The 15431-nt window shown below is 52.8% G+C and overlaps 1 protein-coding gene across 3 annotated transcripts; it reads left to right on the plus strand.

Moving 5' to 3' along the window:
* Positions 1-632: 632 nt before the first annotated feature.
* LOC123349860 lies at positions 633-15296 on the plus strand. Of its 3 annotated transcripts, none has more exons than XM_044988104.1 (6): positions 633-955; positions 9703-9981; positions 10475-10556; positions 12893-13209; positions 14417-14482; positions 14999-15296. In XM_044988104.1, the coding sequence occupies exons 1-6, from the start codon at positions 733-735 to the stop codon at positions 15025-15027; spliced, it is 996 nt and encodes a 331-aa protein (XP_044844039.1). In that variant the 5' UTR covers positions 633-732; the 3' UTR covers positions 15028-15296. The 3 variants fall into 3 exon arrangements, with proteins under 3 accessions (XP_044844039.1, XP_044844038.1, XP_044844040.1); XM_044988103.1 differs by having other exon boundaries at positions 635-955; positions 10472-10556; XM_044988105.1 differs by lacking the exon at positions 633-955 and adding an exon at positions 8576-9126 and having other exon boundaries at positions 10472-10556.
* Positions 15297-15431: the final 135 nt, after the last annotated feature.

Genomic DNA, 15431 nt, shown 5'->3' on the forward strand with positions numbered 1-15431 from the left:
ATGACGGGTGCAGAGAAAGGGAACAGGGAAACATTATTTACCCCCTTTGCATCACGCAAGCAGCCGGGGTCGCCCGCTGAAATGAATAGGTGGCAGGTTTAAAGCAAACAGAAGGCCGTACTTTGTTCATGCAGCATCCAGTTAACCTGTGGAACTCACTGCCAGGGGAATGTCACGAGGGCCGAAGGCGTAACTGGGTTCAGAGCAGAACTGAGTATGTTCCTGGAGGCCAGGTCCAGCAATGGCTATTAGCCAAGATGGTCAACGAAGCAACCCTCATGCTTGGGGAGGGGACCCTCAATCTCTGACAGCCAGGGGGTGGAAGATGGGGGGGGATAGCTCCAGAATGTCCCTGTTCTGTGCACTCCCCCTGAAGCTCTGGTAGGGGCCGCTGTCAGAGCCAGGATAATGGGCAAGATGGCCCATTGCTCTGCCCTACTACGGCCGCTCTTCTGACACTGAAAATTCACTCACCTTCCGAGGCAGGTCGCACTCCTCCGGCAGCCTCTGGGCCTGCCAGGTGTCTCCCCGTCTCAGGGCTCTATGAGGTCATGCTGCCGCCCCTCCCCAGGAGCTGCCCAGGGCTTTATGAGGTCACTGCCTGGAAACTTTCTGTCATGTCTGCCTCAGTTTCCCTCTGTAACTTTGCATAGCTACCAGGGTTTAAATGCTGCTCCTGGGGCAGAGCAGGGGCCGTGGGGTGGGCTGCGTCGCCAAACAGTCTGGGGAGGAATGAATGAGCTGTTAAAGACCTGTCTGAAATGGGCCCGTATCAGCCAAGGGGGTCGCAAAGACAGCAGGACGCCCAAGGAGCGGGCAACTGACCCCGATCCATGGGGATCTCCGGCAGACGGGCCGCGTGAACCCAGCGGGGGTCGGATAACGGTCCAGGATGTGACGGCTACCTGGGACAAGAGCCGGCCTTTGGCGAGACTCAGACACTCACCGGGGCCAGGTGACAGAGGGATGTTTTCTTTCTGCAGCACGGCGCAAGGGAGACCGGCCTGTGCTTTTAACCTTCCTTCCTCTCTGCTCCGAGAGAGAGATGCCGTGTACCGGGGGGCCCACCAAACCCCACTCTGTTTGCACAAGGCGGCCCTGCAAATCCCAGTGGAGGTTCGTTGGGCCCTGAGGAGGGGACAGTTCTCGGCCCAGGAGTGTGCCCCCAAAATCAATAGGCAGCAGGGTTTAAAACAAACATGCCCTTTTCCCCATAACACACAGTTAACCTGTGGAACTCACTGCCAGGGGAATGTCGTGAAGGCCGAAAGCATAACTGGGTTCAGAACAGAACTGGGTACGTTCCTGGACGATAGGTCTGTCAATGGCTATTAGCCAAGATGGTCAGGGAAGCAACCCCATGCTCGGGGGGACCCTAAATCTCTGACAGCCAGAAGCCAGGGGTGGAAGATGAGGGGAATCTCTCCAAAATTGCCCTGTTCTGTGCACTTCTCCTGATGCCGCGTAGCCCCAAATCCTTCACCAAGGAGGCAAATCAACAGCAGGCCTGGCTCATGGCAGAGGAATAATTAAGTCCTGGTTCGAGAAGGCGTGTTACGATTTTAGGAACGTAAGAACGGCCATACTGAGTCCAATTAGCCCCGTAGCTTGTCTCCGACACTGGCTTGGGTCCAGATGCTTCAGAGGGAATGAACAGAACAGGCCAATTATCGAGTGATCCATCACCCGTCCACTCCTATTGGCACCTGGAGATTTAGGGACACCTGTCACATGGGGTTGCATCCTTCACCATCTTGGCTAATATTGATGGACTCCCCCTCCAGGGACTTCTCCTGTTCAGTTTTGAACCCAGTTCTACTTTTGGCCTTCACAACATCCCCTGGCAAGGAGTTCCACAGGTCGACGGTGCGCTGTGTGTAGAAATGCTTCCTTCTGTTTGTTTTAAACCTGTTGCCTGTTAATTTCATCGGGCGACCCCGGTCCGTGTGTTATGTGAAGGGGTAAATAACATTTCCCTAGTCACTTCTGCCACACCATTCATGGTTTTATACCCTCTGTCACATCCCCCTGCTTTGTCATCTCTTTTCCAAGCTAAACGGTCCCAGTCTTTTTAATCTCTCCTTATATGGCAGCTGTTCCCCCTGCCCCCCATTTTCGTTGCCCTTCTCTGCACCTTTTCCAGTTCTAATAAAGCTTGTTTGAGCTGGCGGGCGCCCGGCAGTGCCTGCAGGAGTCAAGGGGTGGGCGCACCGTAGACTTTACACAGCATCATGATGATATTTTCCATCTTGCGGTTTTGTTTTTCTAAACCACCACCTGTCCCCGCTATTACCCTGCGCTGTCACTTGAATGCCTGCCCCCCGCCCCGCTAAGTAAACTCACATGTGATTTCACTATAAACCTATCTCAGTGCTGCGTGTTAAGCGGCGTGGGGATCAGAGGGGGGAACTGGTAAACGGGACGGGACTCTCTCTTTGGGAGCTGCCGATCTGCAAATTTTGTGGTGGTTCAATGGACCGGACACTCCAGAGGGGCTACTCGAAGGGCTGATCGCCAACCTGCGGCATGACAGCAGGGCCTGCGGGGGACTCGGAAGACAATTCTTGCATCGCCTGTGGCCGGGGAAATTGGGGAACTGACCCCCTGCAAGCATAGCCAAGGCTAAGGGCAGGTGGAGGCCTCACCAGGATGCATCACAGTGGACAAGTTTGCAGCCCTGGCTGTTTACATGGAACTGGCTGCATTCCCCTTGGGACCCTCCACGGTAATGTTGCTCCGTAACTAATAATTGTTCTGTCTTCAGTGCAATTGCGCCGTCCCCCAGCGACCTCTCCTCCCCACGCTACTCATTTAGTTGTCATCAGTTTTGTTTTTAGCCTCCGCCACCACAGAGACGTCCGTGACCGCCGGCTGCCTCTAGGCGTTTCGCGCCCGGGGCCGAATTCCTCCCAGAGCACGTTGGTGCCACGCCGGCTGAGCCCTCTGGATTTGTCCAATCCCCTCTGCGCCCCGCTTGGAAGTTGAAACTTTGCTTCGCGATCTGGGCAAAGACTTTTTAACGATGCCCAGCGGGAGCCATTAAAATTACCCTCCGCTCGTTTGCTCGTCAGCAAAGTGTCCTTCTGAATTGATACGCCGCTGCAAATTGCAGCTCCGTATTGTTAGCCTAATCAAAGCCGATCAAGTGGCCATCCAGGTGCCTAGATACCAAGGTGAGGACACCTGAGACACCCCTAAACCGAATAGGTTGGAGGCAGGGGTGTGCAAAGGTGTCCGCAGTGCTAAAGACGCTGTCTCTGATGCTGCCCGGCTCTGGGCGATGCTCATCTCTGTAGCGGAGCGGGCGCTGCAGTGTGATGCTGGGACCTTTGCTGACATGAGATGAATTGTCCGGCCTCAGACCAGTTCACAGGGGGCGATGAAGTTAGGTGCCCAGCTCCCTTAGGATCCTGTCTACACTGCAACACAAGCCACAGACCCAGGGCTTGGGGGTCATTTGTAATCCAGGGTTAGGAACAGTTGGACCCTGGCACCCCAGCGTCCACACGGCAGGACAGGGGGCCAAGCCCAACCACCCACACTGCAGACATCCTAGTGTTCTCCCAAAAATGCAGCCGCTCGTGGTGCAGGGTGGGAAAACTCAACAGGCCAGAGGGATCATGGGGTACTTTTAGCAGACTCCCAGAGCGTGCGTCCACACGGCAAAGCAACAGGCCTTGAATCCTGGCTCCCGTCTTGACTCAGCTGGGACCCTCCATCCCCATGGGAGCCTGGGTTAGCGCAATTTGTGTGTAGACGGAAGAGAGGGTTAGGGCCGCGCCGGAGTTTGAACGTGGGGCTTACGTTGCAGTGTAGACGTAACCTTGGGGAATTCCAGCCCAAAGCAAGCGCACAATTAATGCTGCAAGAGTACACTGATAAAGTTTGTGGATGATACCAAGCAGGGAGGGGTTGAAAGTGCTTCTGATTAAAATCTGAAATGATTTGGACAAACTGGAGAAATGGTCTGAAGTCAATAGGATGAAATTCAATAAGGACAAATGCAAAGTGCTCCACTTAGGAAGGAACAATCAGTCGCACACACACAATGGGAAATGACTGCCTAGGAAGGGGCACTGCAGAAAGGGATCTGGGGGTCATCGTGGATCACAAGCTAAATATGAGTCAACAGTGTGACGCCGTTGCAAAAAAAGCGACCATCCTTCTGGGATGTATCAGCAGGAATGTTGCTAGCAAGATGCGAGGAGTAATTCTTCCACTCTACTCTGCGCTGATTAGGCCTCAGCTGGAGTATTGTGTCCAGTTCTGGGCGCCACATTTCAGGAAGGATGTGGACAAAGTGAAGAAAGTCCAGAGACGAGCAACAAAAATGACGAAAAGTCTAGAAAACATGAGCTATGAGGGAAGATTGAAAAAACTGGGTTTGTTTAGTCTGGAGAAGAGAAGACTGAGAGGGGACATGATAATGGTTTTCAAGTACATAAAAGTTTGTTACAAGGAGGGAGAAAAATTGTTCTTCTTAACCTCTGAGGATAAGACAAGAAGCAATGGGCTTAAACTGCAGCAAGGGCGGTTTAGGTTGGACATTAGGAAAAACTTCCTAACTGTCAGGGTGGTGAAGCACTGGAATAAATTGCCTGGGGTGGGTGTGGAATCTCCATCATTGGAGATTTTTAACAGCAGGTTGGACAAACACCTGTCAGGGATGGTCTAGAAGATAATACTTAATCTGACCTTGAGTGCAGGGGACTGGACTAGATGACCTCTCGAGGTCCCTTCCAGTCCTACGATTCTATGATTGACAGCTGTTGGCGAGACTGGGAGACATAATCAGCCACCCATCCCAAAACTCTGTCCCCTCCATGGACACCGCCACCAATTCAAACCACACCACAACAAATCAAACGTGCAAGCCCACAATGGAATCAGCGAGAAAGGACCTGGGGGTTAGAACAATGCAGCTGTGAACAAGGCGAATCTCATCCCGGGGTGTACAAACGGGAGGGTCGCATGCGAAGGCACAGGAGGGCGTCGTCCCAAGCCGGGGAGGAGGGCTCCAGACCTGAGTGCCCCACGCTTCAGGAAAGATGGAGGCGAATTGGAACGAGCCCAGCAGAGAGAGCACTGTTAGGTATAAATAAGTAAGGAATGTTGGTATTGTTTAATGTGTTCAAGTAACTGTTTTAATAACGTATTTACGAGGTAATGTTATGGGAATCACTGGTTTTAATGAAATCCAACATGGAGTATATCGGGGATAGGCAACTTATGGCACACATGCCGAAGGCGACATGCGAGCTGATTTTCAGTGGCACTCACACTGCCTGGGTCCTGGCCACCGGTCCGGGGGGCTCTGAATTTTAATTTAATTTTAAACAAAGCTTCTTAAACATTTTAAAAACCTTATTTACTTTACCTACAACAATAGCTTAGTTATATATTATAGACTTATAGAAAGAGACCTTCTAAAAAGGTTAAAATGTATGACTGGCACGCGAAACTGCAAATCAGAGTGAATAAATGAAAACTCGGCGCAGCACTTCTGAAAGGTTGCCGACCCCTGGAGTATATGAACGGTGACCCTTGGACTCCATCTTTGTTCGCTGACTTGTTTACAGTTAAGACACTGGATCCCCCGGCTCAAACCGGCCAGAACCAGATTTTCCCGCCAAAGCCAGCCCCCAACATTCCGTTCCCTCAGGACTCCCCCCGCCATAGGGACTGTATAAGACCTTGCCCGGCGCCGGCGCAGGACTGTCCGTTCCAGCGGCAGCGCGTGTGCGGGCGGCTCTCCCCACCGCTCCAGAGCCCGTGAGAAGAACATCGCCCATCCCGTAGCGAGACCGAGGGAGGAGAGGCCTGCCATCGCCATCCCCACCCCAGCCAATCCACCTTCCCTGTGAAGGGTCCTGCTGCATCCCAGAGGGTCTCCCCGCCCGCGACGGAGTCCATCCGTCGTCGGGACTCCCCAGCGGTCCTCCTCGAAGGCTCCCAGTCAGCTGGAGACTAGACGGTCCTGGGCCTCGCATCCGTATATTGTGCCCACGGCGCCTAGAAAGAATAGGGAAAGGTTTCTGTCTTGGGGTGAAAAGAACTAGGAGTACTTGTCGTTCTTTTTGCTGATACCGACTAGCACGGCTACCTGCACTGGGGCAGCGTTTGTTGTTTTCTTGAACACCAAGGGAGGTTTTGTGGCCTGAGGTTCAAGCTCCGAAACCAGTCACTGATTCACTGTTTTGTTTAGGCTCGTGTTTCTCCCCCTATTTCACCCTGTTTCTGTACCTTTCCCCTTAATACGCTTACCTCGGTTTGTCCCATATTACCTGGTCTTCTCTTTATCTTCACTGTTCCGCACGGGGAGGGAAGGACGCGTCTATTGTCAGCTAATCTAACCGGTGACGGACACGGAAGAGAGTCGAGTCTGCCCTTCTGAGAAAAGGGGTTTTCCTTTTCTATTCCCCCCATCACCATTTCCAGAGTTTTCCCTTTCGAAGCGATACCTTATTCCCCTTGAAGTAACAGTACTAAGAACAATCAAAGGTTCAGCAAAACGGTACCGTACGGCCTCTGTTCTTTACTCACTTACGCTAATTTATTGGGCCGCAAGGTCTTGCACTGCTGCTAACGGCTTATCTGTTGGGGGCACCAATTTTGGTGGGCCGTATTGTGGGAGGTTTCATCACACGCATGATCTTGAGTTCAAGATTCAGCTTGAGTTCCTGGCGACACCAGGAGGGTTGGTGACCCTGCTTACGCTATTCTCCCAGGCCCGCTGGGTTTCCGATGATCTTTAGCTTCTGATCGCTGTACAGGCTACACGTTAAAGGCTGAATCTGCCCCGTAACAACGGAGGAGCCCGAGAGACAATGGCACGCCCAGCGCTGATCGACTGAGATCTACCATTGGGCGACTGACCAGCGGGCGTGGGAGAACCCAGCAGGGCTCCGCAGGAAGATGAATGGGTCGAGGGGGGCCTACGTGGCTTTTGGGGTGACTTAGCAGCTGTCAGGCCTGGGACTGACAAAGATTCGGGCGCCGAGTGGCAAAAATGGCCCTCGGGGCAGCATGGAAGGCTGGCCTGGCCCGACGGGCCTGCGTCTTGACCTTGATTTCTGACTCTGTTCACCTAAGGACTCCCCAGGCCGTGTGCCAGGGAACAAATAAACCCTGGTCTGGTTGGAAAAGGCAGCTGGGTGTCCCTGCACATCCCAGCTGGGGTGACTGGGTCAGGTCCCTGAAGAAGCTGCACGTCTCTGACCGGGCGTCTGGCTAGACAAGTGCTGGACTGACTCCAGGAGGCTGTGCTCACCGTGAAGGCTGAGAAGTGCAAGGTGGGGATGGCCGAAGTACTTACCTGGGCCACCGGGTGGGGAGCGGCTGCCTAAAGCCAGAACCAGCCAAGGTGGAGACGATCAGAGACTGTCCCGCTCCCCAAACCAAAAAGCAGGTCCAGGCCTTTATTGGGCTGGCGGGGTATTATCGAAGAGTTGTGCCCCACTTTAGCTCCATAGCCGCCCCCGTCACTGAGCTGTGCAAGGAGGGGAAGCCAGACAAGATGGTCTGGACCGGGCAGTGCCAGAGGGTCTCCGGGCGCTGAAGGAGGCTCTGGTCAGTGGCCCAGTTCTGGCAAACCCAGACTTTGACAAGCCCTTTATGGTGTTCACCAATGCTCAGACACGGGGCTGGGGGCGGTGTTGATGCAGGAGGATGAAAAGGGGGAGAGACACCCCATCGTGTACCTGAGCAAAACTACGCGGCCATCGAGAAGGAATGCCTGGCCATGGTGTGGGCCTTTTAGAAACTCCAGCCATAGCTCTTTGGGCGACACGACACCGTATACACCCACCACTCCCCCCTGACCTGGCTGCACCAGATGAAAGCCGCCAATGCCAAGCTCCTGAGGTGGAGCCTGCTCCTGCAGGATTACGATATGGAGGAGGTCCATGTGTAGAGGACTGTCAACCTGATAGCGGATGCGTTGTCCCGGAGAGGGGTCCCTGAACTTCCCCAGGTCACTGGTTCGAGTGACCTCCCTCAGTTCAATCTCCAAAGGGGGAGAGATGTGACCAAGTAGGGAGTGGGGAGGATTGACCTGGGGATGTTGCGGGGGAGTTTTACTGGTACTGTCTGCACTGGTGCTGGGAATCAGGGGGTGACTTCGCTTGAGGGATGATACCTGAGCATGTAACCTGAGCCAGGAGGGGGGATGGGGCCAGCTGACGCCTTCTGCCCAGGAAAGTGAACAAAGGCTGGAGGAGGAGCCGCCGGGGTGTGTGGCTGGGGGAGATGGCTGGAGGGGGTTTCAGTTTGGAGCTGGCTGGGGTCTGGGCTCCCTGTCCCCCAAGATTGGCCTGACTGAGGGGGTCCTGTTGTCTGGACCTACAGGATCTGTTTGGGACTGTGCTCCTGTCGTCTAATAAATCTTCTGTGTTACCAGCCGGCTGAGAGTCATGGTGAATTGCAGGAAGTGAGGGGTGCAGGGCCCTGACTCCCCCACACTCCGTGACACCCCATCACACCCCTCCTGCACCCCAACTCCCTGCCCAGAGCCCCTTCCTGCACACCGCACACCCTCCCACACCCCACACCCACCTCCCGCACCCCAACCCCCTGCCCCAGCCCTACATTCATGGCCCTGCGTGCAATTTCGCCACCCACATGTGCCCCTCGGGACAAAAAGTTTGCCCACCCCTGATCTAGATCAATGAAGTGAGGCCAGCCCCTGGCCGTGTGTCCGTCAGCTCCCTCTATGTCCGGCTGCCTTGCTCGAGCCGGCTCCAGGAGTGGAACAGACAGTCGTGCTGCAGCAGCCAGGGGAATGGTGACCAAAGGCCAAAGTCCCCTCCATTTGCTGCTGCACCACAGCCTGGCGGGGCCTTTTACAGGAAATCAGCAGCTGCATCCACCCTGCACCTTCTCCCTGCTTGCACACACCCCTCCTGGGTCAGGGAAAGGCTTAACCTTTGCAGGCTGTTTCTGTTTCATTCTGCATCATCCCTTCAAACACCTGAGGCCTCACAGGCATCAGAGAAGGGTCCAGCAAAGCCATTTAATACCTAATACAAGACAGGGCGGATTTCCCACGGTGAATTCCACGACAGACGTCCCCCAGGGCCTCCAGCACGTAGCGACGAGCTCGCCACTGACTCCCTTCTCTACGTGACGGTAAAACTCGCCGAGTGCAATAGGACAGGGGGACGGGGGTGCACAGGGGCCAGGACGCTGGCACCGCCGCTCAGCGGTGGCCTGGGGGAACGCCAGGATGGAGGTGGTCAGCCTAGGTGGCTGCCCCGGGACTGCCAGTGGTATGTCTGGGAGCGCCGTGTGATCACGAGACAGGAGTCGGCTGGAGGTGGTTTAGGAGGGTTGCCAGATTTTTGGGGTACTGTGTGGGGCAGGAAGGGGGTGAGTATGTGTTTGGGGGGATAGAGGAGGTGTATGGGGATAGATAGATAGATAGATAGATAGATAGATACCCCATCATATCTTGGTCAACGCTAGTGTCAGCTCCAAGCCGTTTGTTCTCATTTTGCCTTTGTCTGTGAGATTAAAGAGACCCCGGATCTCAAAAAATCTCCTCCCTGTCTGGATACTGATAGACCAGGATCAAGTCATCATAGGTCTGACCTGGGGTGGGGGTGGATGGATTCTGGGCTAGATGGGCCCAGGGGTTTCATCTTACGTGATCGGGGCCGCTCCCACTTTATCCTCCACTTGATGTTCTTCCTCTCCATTCCTCAGGAGTTAATTATCTCTGCAGCATGTCGGTCAAACTCATCCTGATTGAAATCTTGGAAGAGCTGAGTGAGGATCAGTTCAAAACATTCAAATGGCGTCTGGAGAATGGAGAGGATGGCAAGAGAATAAGCCATCGCTATTTGGAAGGAGCCAGCCGGCAAGAGACCATTGACCAGATGGTGAGCAGCTTTGGAAGTGCCGGTGCCTGGGAAAAAGCCAGGGAGACCCTGGAAGCCGTACCTAGGAAAGATCTCGCTGGCAAGCTCATGAAGAAAGTGCCAGGTAAAGGGAATGGAGCAGTGGGAGGAGCAGAACAGGGGCAAGAATCTCATTAGCGAGAGATTTCGAGAGCCCAGTGGACAGGCACCTTTGGGGCCTCCACAGCATTTCCCCCCCATCCCCAGATCTGTCCTCATGTCCCAGGCCAGACCCAAACCCAGAAGCCACCTGACAGCTGGGGGCACAAGTTAGCCAGGTACGTATGGACATCGGGGATGCTTTGACCTCAGGCTGAGCCACAGGGAGCTGGTCAAGGTGACTAAAGCTTTCGGGGTCTGTGACCTCGTGGACACCTGCCAGCTGTTCCCAACCCTTATTCCTGTCCATAGCTGCCACCCCCAAAGACCTAGGGTCTAACGCCTGCCCCCCCTCACCTTCATGGGCTCTGCTGGATGAACCATCCCTGCGTGCCCAGCCCAGCGAGCCCTCGGGTTCATCTTTGGGGCACTCATTGCGAAAATGATTTTAAGACAATTTATTTATTTATTCAAAGTAGCGAAACAAGCTGAAGAGAGAAAAAAGGAGCCCACAGCAGAGATGCTAAAGAAGACAACAGAGGAGGAGCGCACAAAAGAAACGTAAAACAGGGTGTGGTTGCAGGAGGGTTGATCATTGTAGGAATGCACATTGGAAAAAATAACCCCAACTACACATACAATATGATGGGGGCTAATTTAGCTACGACGAGTCAGGAAAGAGATCGTGGAGTCATCGTGGACAGTTCTCTGAAGAGGTCCACGCAGTGTGCAGAGACGGGCAAAAAAGCAAACAGGATGTTAAAGGAATCATTTAAAAAGGGGATAGAGAATAAGACTGAGAATATCTTATTGCCCTTATAGAAATCCATGGTACGCCCACATCTTGAATACTGTGTACAGCTGTGGTCGCCTCATCTCCAGAAAGATCTACTGGCACTAGAAAAGGTTCAGAGAAGGGCAACTAAAATGATTAGGAGTTTGGAACGGAGGATAGATTAGAAGCTGGGACTTTTCAGCTTGGAAAAGAGGAGACTAAGGGGGGGATATGACAGAGGTCTATAAAATCATGAGTGATGTGGAGAAAGTGAAGGAAAAGTTATTTACTGGTTCCCATAATATAAGAACTAGGGGTCACCAAAAGAAATTAATAGGCAGCAGGTTTAAAACAAATCAAAGGAAGTTCTTCTTCACGCAGCGCACAGTCAACCTGTGGAACTCCCTGCCTGAGGAGGTTGTGAAGGCCGGGACTATAACAGGGTTTAAAAGGGAACTAGATAAATTCATGGATAAATTCACGTTAATGGCTAGTAGCCAGGCTGGGTAAGGAATGGTGTCCCTGGCCTCTATTTATTAGAGGGTGGAGATGGATGGCAGGAGAGAGATCACTTGATCATTACCTGTTAGGTTCACTCCCTCTGGGGCACCTGGCATTGGCCACTGTCGGTAGACAGGACACTGGGCTGGATGGACCTTTGGTCTGACCCAGTATGGCCGTTCTTATGTTCTTATGGCAGTTGTTACGTCAGATATGCTTCCTCTTATAGCATTAGGAGCAGGAGGACTAGGACATTTGTGTGACAAATTTTGAGGTGTGTGAACTTCCTTTTGATTTGCAATGAGGCCTCTCTCTCTCTCTCTCTCTCTCTCTCTCTCTCTCTCTCTCTCTCTCTCTAGCTCTGTGTTCCTCTCGCTGTCTCTCTCTGTGTGTTCCTCTCTCTCGCTGTCTCTCGTTTCTCTCTTTCTGTGTTTCTATTGTGTCTATGAGGTCGCCGCTCTGCTCAGCTCTGAGGCCGATGCTCAGGAACACCATATGCCGCATGCTTTGAAAACTGAAGTGGAGGCGTCTCCACTGAGCTGAGCTGTGACTTAAGGGGTATTATAGGAAGGGCCAGCCCAGGTGTCCGCCTCACCCGGTCTCTGACCATTTTCAGGATCAGAGGCCACTCTCAGGGGAAAGTAAAATCTCCCCCTTTCCCTCAACTTAAATTAAACCAAGGCAGCTGCCTTGAAGCCAAAATAAGTGTCCACGTGATTTCTTTAAGCCAGTGGAAGTTTTAGCACTCTCTGTGCGGCTCCCTCCCGACTGCGTCTTTGTCTCTTCAGCATCACGCTTACTTCCAGGCCGTCTTCTGAGTGTCCCACATTTTCTCTGCTAAGTTGCCTCTATTTTCTTCCAGTCCCTTCTTAACACCCACTTCTGTCCCGACACCCCTCTCCCATGCTGGCAGTCACCCTCCGTAATGCTACCTTTCTTTGTGTGCCTCTGTGATGATCTCATTGAGATTGTCAGCTCCTTGTGGCTAGATCTGTCTTGTGTCTACATCGCAGGGTACATTTGTGGGGTATCGAAAATGTTAAATCATTGACAGAAGCTGAACGTTGGGTTAAAGTTACACCAGGACCAAAGTCTTGGCAACCAGGATAATCCGTGGAGAAATGAAAGCAGCACAGGTGGGTCGGGATCGCAAAGGCGTCAGGTCAGACGTATTCATCTTTGAGCCCAGTTCTATTTTTGGCCGTTGCAACATCCCCTGGGTGACTGTGCCTCACGTGAAGACGTGTTTCCTCTTGTCTGTCTGAAACCTGCTGCCCGTTAATCTCCTCGGGTGAAATACGGCGTGAAGGGCTCCACAGTCTCTGTGTTACGAACCTTTCCAGGAAACGGACACACTTACACAGCCCTCGTTTTTGCCTGCCAGAAACCCAGCTTGGTTTATATTCAGATCCTCACAAATCGGAGGGCTGGGCGTGGCTGTTGGTTGGCCTCACAGATAAAGTTAGGAGCAGAAAACCTGGGCGGGTGCTGTTGAAAAAGGGCAGTTGGAAAGTCCTCTTTGAACGTGTTCCAGCGCAGACAGTTGTATTTTATGTCGGTAAAGTCATGACGGACACCAAAGGTCTCCGTTTCTTTTCCCCTCTGTCCTCTTTCTCCCCAGAACGACCAATAGCATTTCAAAGATGAAGGGGGCTCTTGTCCGACAGGCCCTTACTGCCAGCCTCGAGACACTGCGAAAAGATCAATTTGAAAAGTTCAAAGATGTGCTGTGCACGACACCCCTGAAGGAGCTTGTGCAGGAAGGAGATTCTTTCCTTGACGCACCCAATACATTCCAGAGGGACGCCAGCCTAGAAAACCTTGTCGAGGATTTGATAGGCAAATTTGGCCGGACTTACGCACTGAGAGCAACTGCGACGGTGATGGAAAAAATAGGGAGAAGGGACCTTGCTAAAGAACTCCAGGGAGAATTACAAGGTAAATGCAGCCACGGAGGAGAACAGGAGGGAGGAGGGGGGTGTTGGATTTGAAAGAGGTGGGTTGTGTCTTGAGCCTACTTTGGTGCAAGAGGCTATCAGCTGCTCTGCAAATCAGCAGCGATGGCAAACAGATCCAGGGGACAAATTGCCGACCCCGGTTCCCCGATGCACCCAAATGTGCCGCTGGATCCACCCAGGGAGGCTGAAAGGCTCCTGAGAATGGGCTGGCTTGTGCCATTAGCGATCGAATCGCACATAACACCAGACGCGATTTCGCACAGTGTCTGACGCTTCGGCTTCCAGGCTCAGGGGAAGCAGGAAAATCAGGGGAAATAAGTCAACTTAGTTTCTGTGAACCTCAGAAACATTTCTGCTTGGGATCCGAGCGGGCTGGGAAAGGTACCTGGGTTCAGAAAAGAACTAGATACGTGCCTGGGAGACAGGTCCATCGATGGCTGTTAGCCAAGATGGGCAGCGAGACAACCCCATGCTCTGGGTGTCCCTAAATCTCTGGCTGCCAGATGCTTGGACTGGATGATAGGCTGGATCCCTCGATAATCGCCTTGTGCTGTTCATTCCCTCTGGGGCACCTGGCATTGGCCATTGTCGGCAGACAGGATCCTGAGCTAGACGGACCTTTGGTCTGACCCAGTCTGGCCGTTCTTCTGACTCGTGGGTTCTATCCCCAGCTCTGGGAGGGGAGGGGAGTCTAGTGGTCAGAGCTTTTGTATGGTGTTGCTGTGTGGCTCTTCTCCAGCTGCCCCACCCCAGAGGTGGCTGCATGTCAGTGCTGGGCAAGCCATGGTGACAAGATCCCAACAGAGCGTTCGCACAGGCTGATTTTTAGCAACAAGGCTGTGTCGGCTCAGCCTTGTCGCTAAAAGCTGAGTACTGTAGACAAGCCCTTTGAATGGAGAAGTTATTTTCCATCTGGATTTGGCCCTGGTGCGGCCCAGGATCCTGTGTCCCGTTCTGGTGGCCACCGTTCAAGTAGGACATCGATCAATCGGGGGGCAGAGAAGAGCCATGAGGATGATTAAAGGGTTAGAAAATGGCCGGAGAGCGAGAGACGCCCGCAGCTCCAGCTTTGAGCTGAACAAAGAGACCAAGAAATGAGACCCAGGTCCCTTCTTGCTTCGTGTCAGAGCCTTGACAACAGAGCAGCCATCTGTGGTGTGGCCTCATCCAAATCTTATTTATTCCAGCCCTGCAAGTGACCTCTCACGGACTGAGAAGAAAACCGAAAGCTGGAGAACAGAGCCAGAGGACAGGTAGGAGAAGGTGTAACACTTGTAGGCGCTGGAGCTGTAGGAGGAATATTCTCAGCACTGGTAGCAGCCCCCAGAGCCCCGCTCGCTTTTCCAGTTCCAGTCGCAGTAACAGCAGGCGTAGCGATAGCGTGGGGAATAAAATGCCTTCTCAGCTGCCAGGGCAGCCGCTGTAGGTAAGGGCTTGGCTACGCTTGCCGATGTCGAGCGCTGTGAGTTAAACCCGCCGTCGGAGAGCGCAGCAGGGAAAGCGCTGCAGTCTCTCCGCATGAGGGCCCCTCATCATGCCAGGCGCTGCCCAGACACCCATTATTTTTACTGAAATAAAAGTTTTTTCAAGGAAACAAACTGAATTGAAAAAAACTGCACTGCAAATACGTTTATGCCCATCACAGGACAGGGGAACCGTCTGGATGGGCCTGAAAACTGTTTCTTTCCATTCACAAGTTTTCACGCAGCGTCTTCTTTGCGGGCACCAATTTAGTCCCGACGGTAACTGGAGACTTTGTGTTTCTCTAGACGAAGATTCCTATTGCCGCCTTATCTAAGATTTTCCCTGCGCTTCATCCTGTCCCCGGCTTCCTTAGAAGAGATCCCGGCATTGGAAAGACACAGCGGCAAGGGCTGATCCGAGGCCTCTATCGAATTAAATAAAATGGCGATTGCTTCCCACACCTGCCTGTGAGCAATTCATAATCGTTACGGTTGCGCCTTCTCGTGTTGTGCCTGGTGTCGGAAACCCCCGAAGACGGCTGGAATGTTTCAAAGAATAAAAAATGGTTGGTCAGCTAAAATCAGCTCCCTTTTTAATACGGAAATTTGTTGCACACCCTTGGTTGGCTTCCGAAGCTTTTATATATTTTTAAAAAAAAATGGATCCTTTGTTTTTGAAGTAAGAAAGTTTTAAGTGACTTGGGTTTGAGGTTTTTCCCAATTTTGAACAACAGTTTTG

This window comes from Mauremys mutica, chromosome 15 (genome assembly GCF_020497125.1).
Source record: "Mauremys mutica isolate MM-2020 ecotype Southern chromosome 15, ASM2049712v1, whole genome shotgun sequence".
NCBI classification, from domain to species: domain Eukaryota; kingdom Metazoa; phylum Chordata; order Testudines; family Geoemydidae; genus Mauremys; species Mauremys mutica.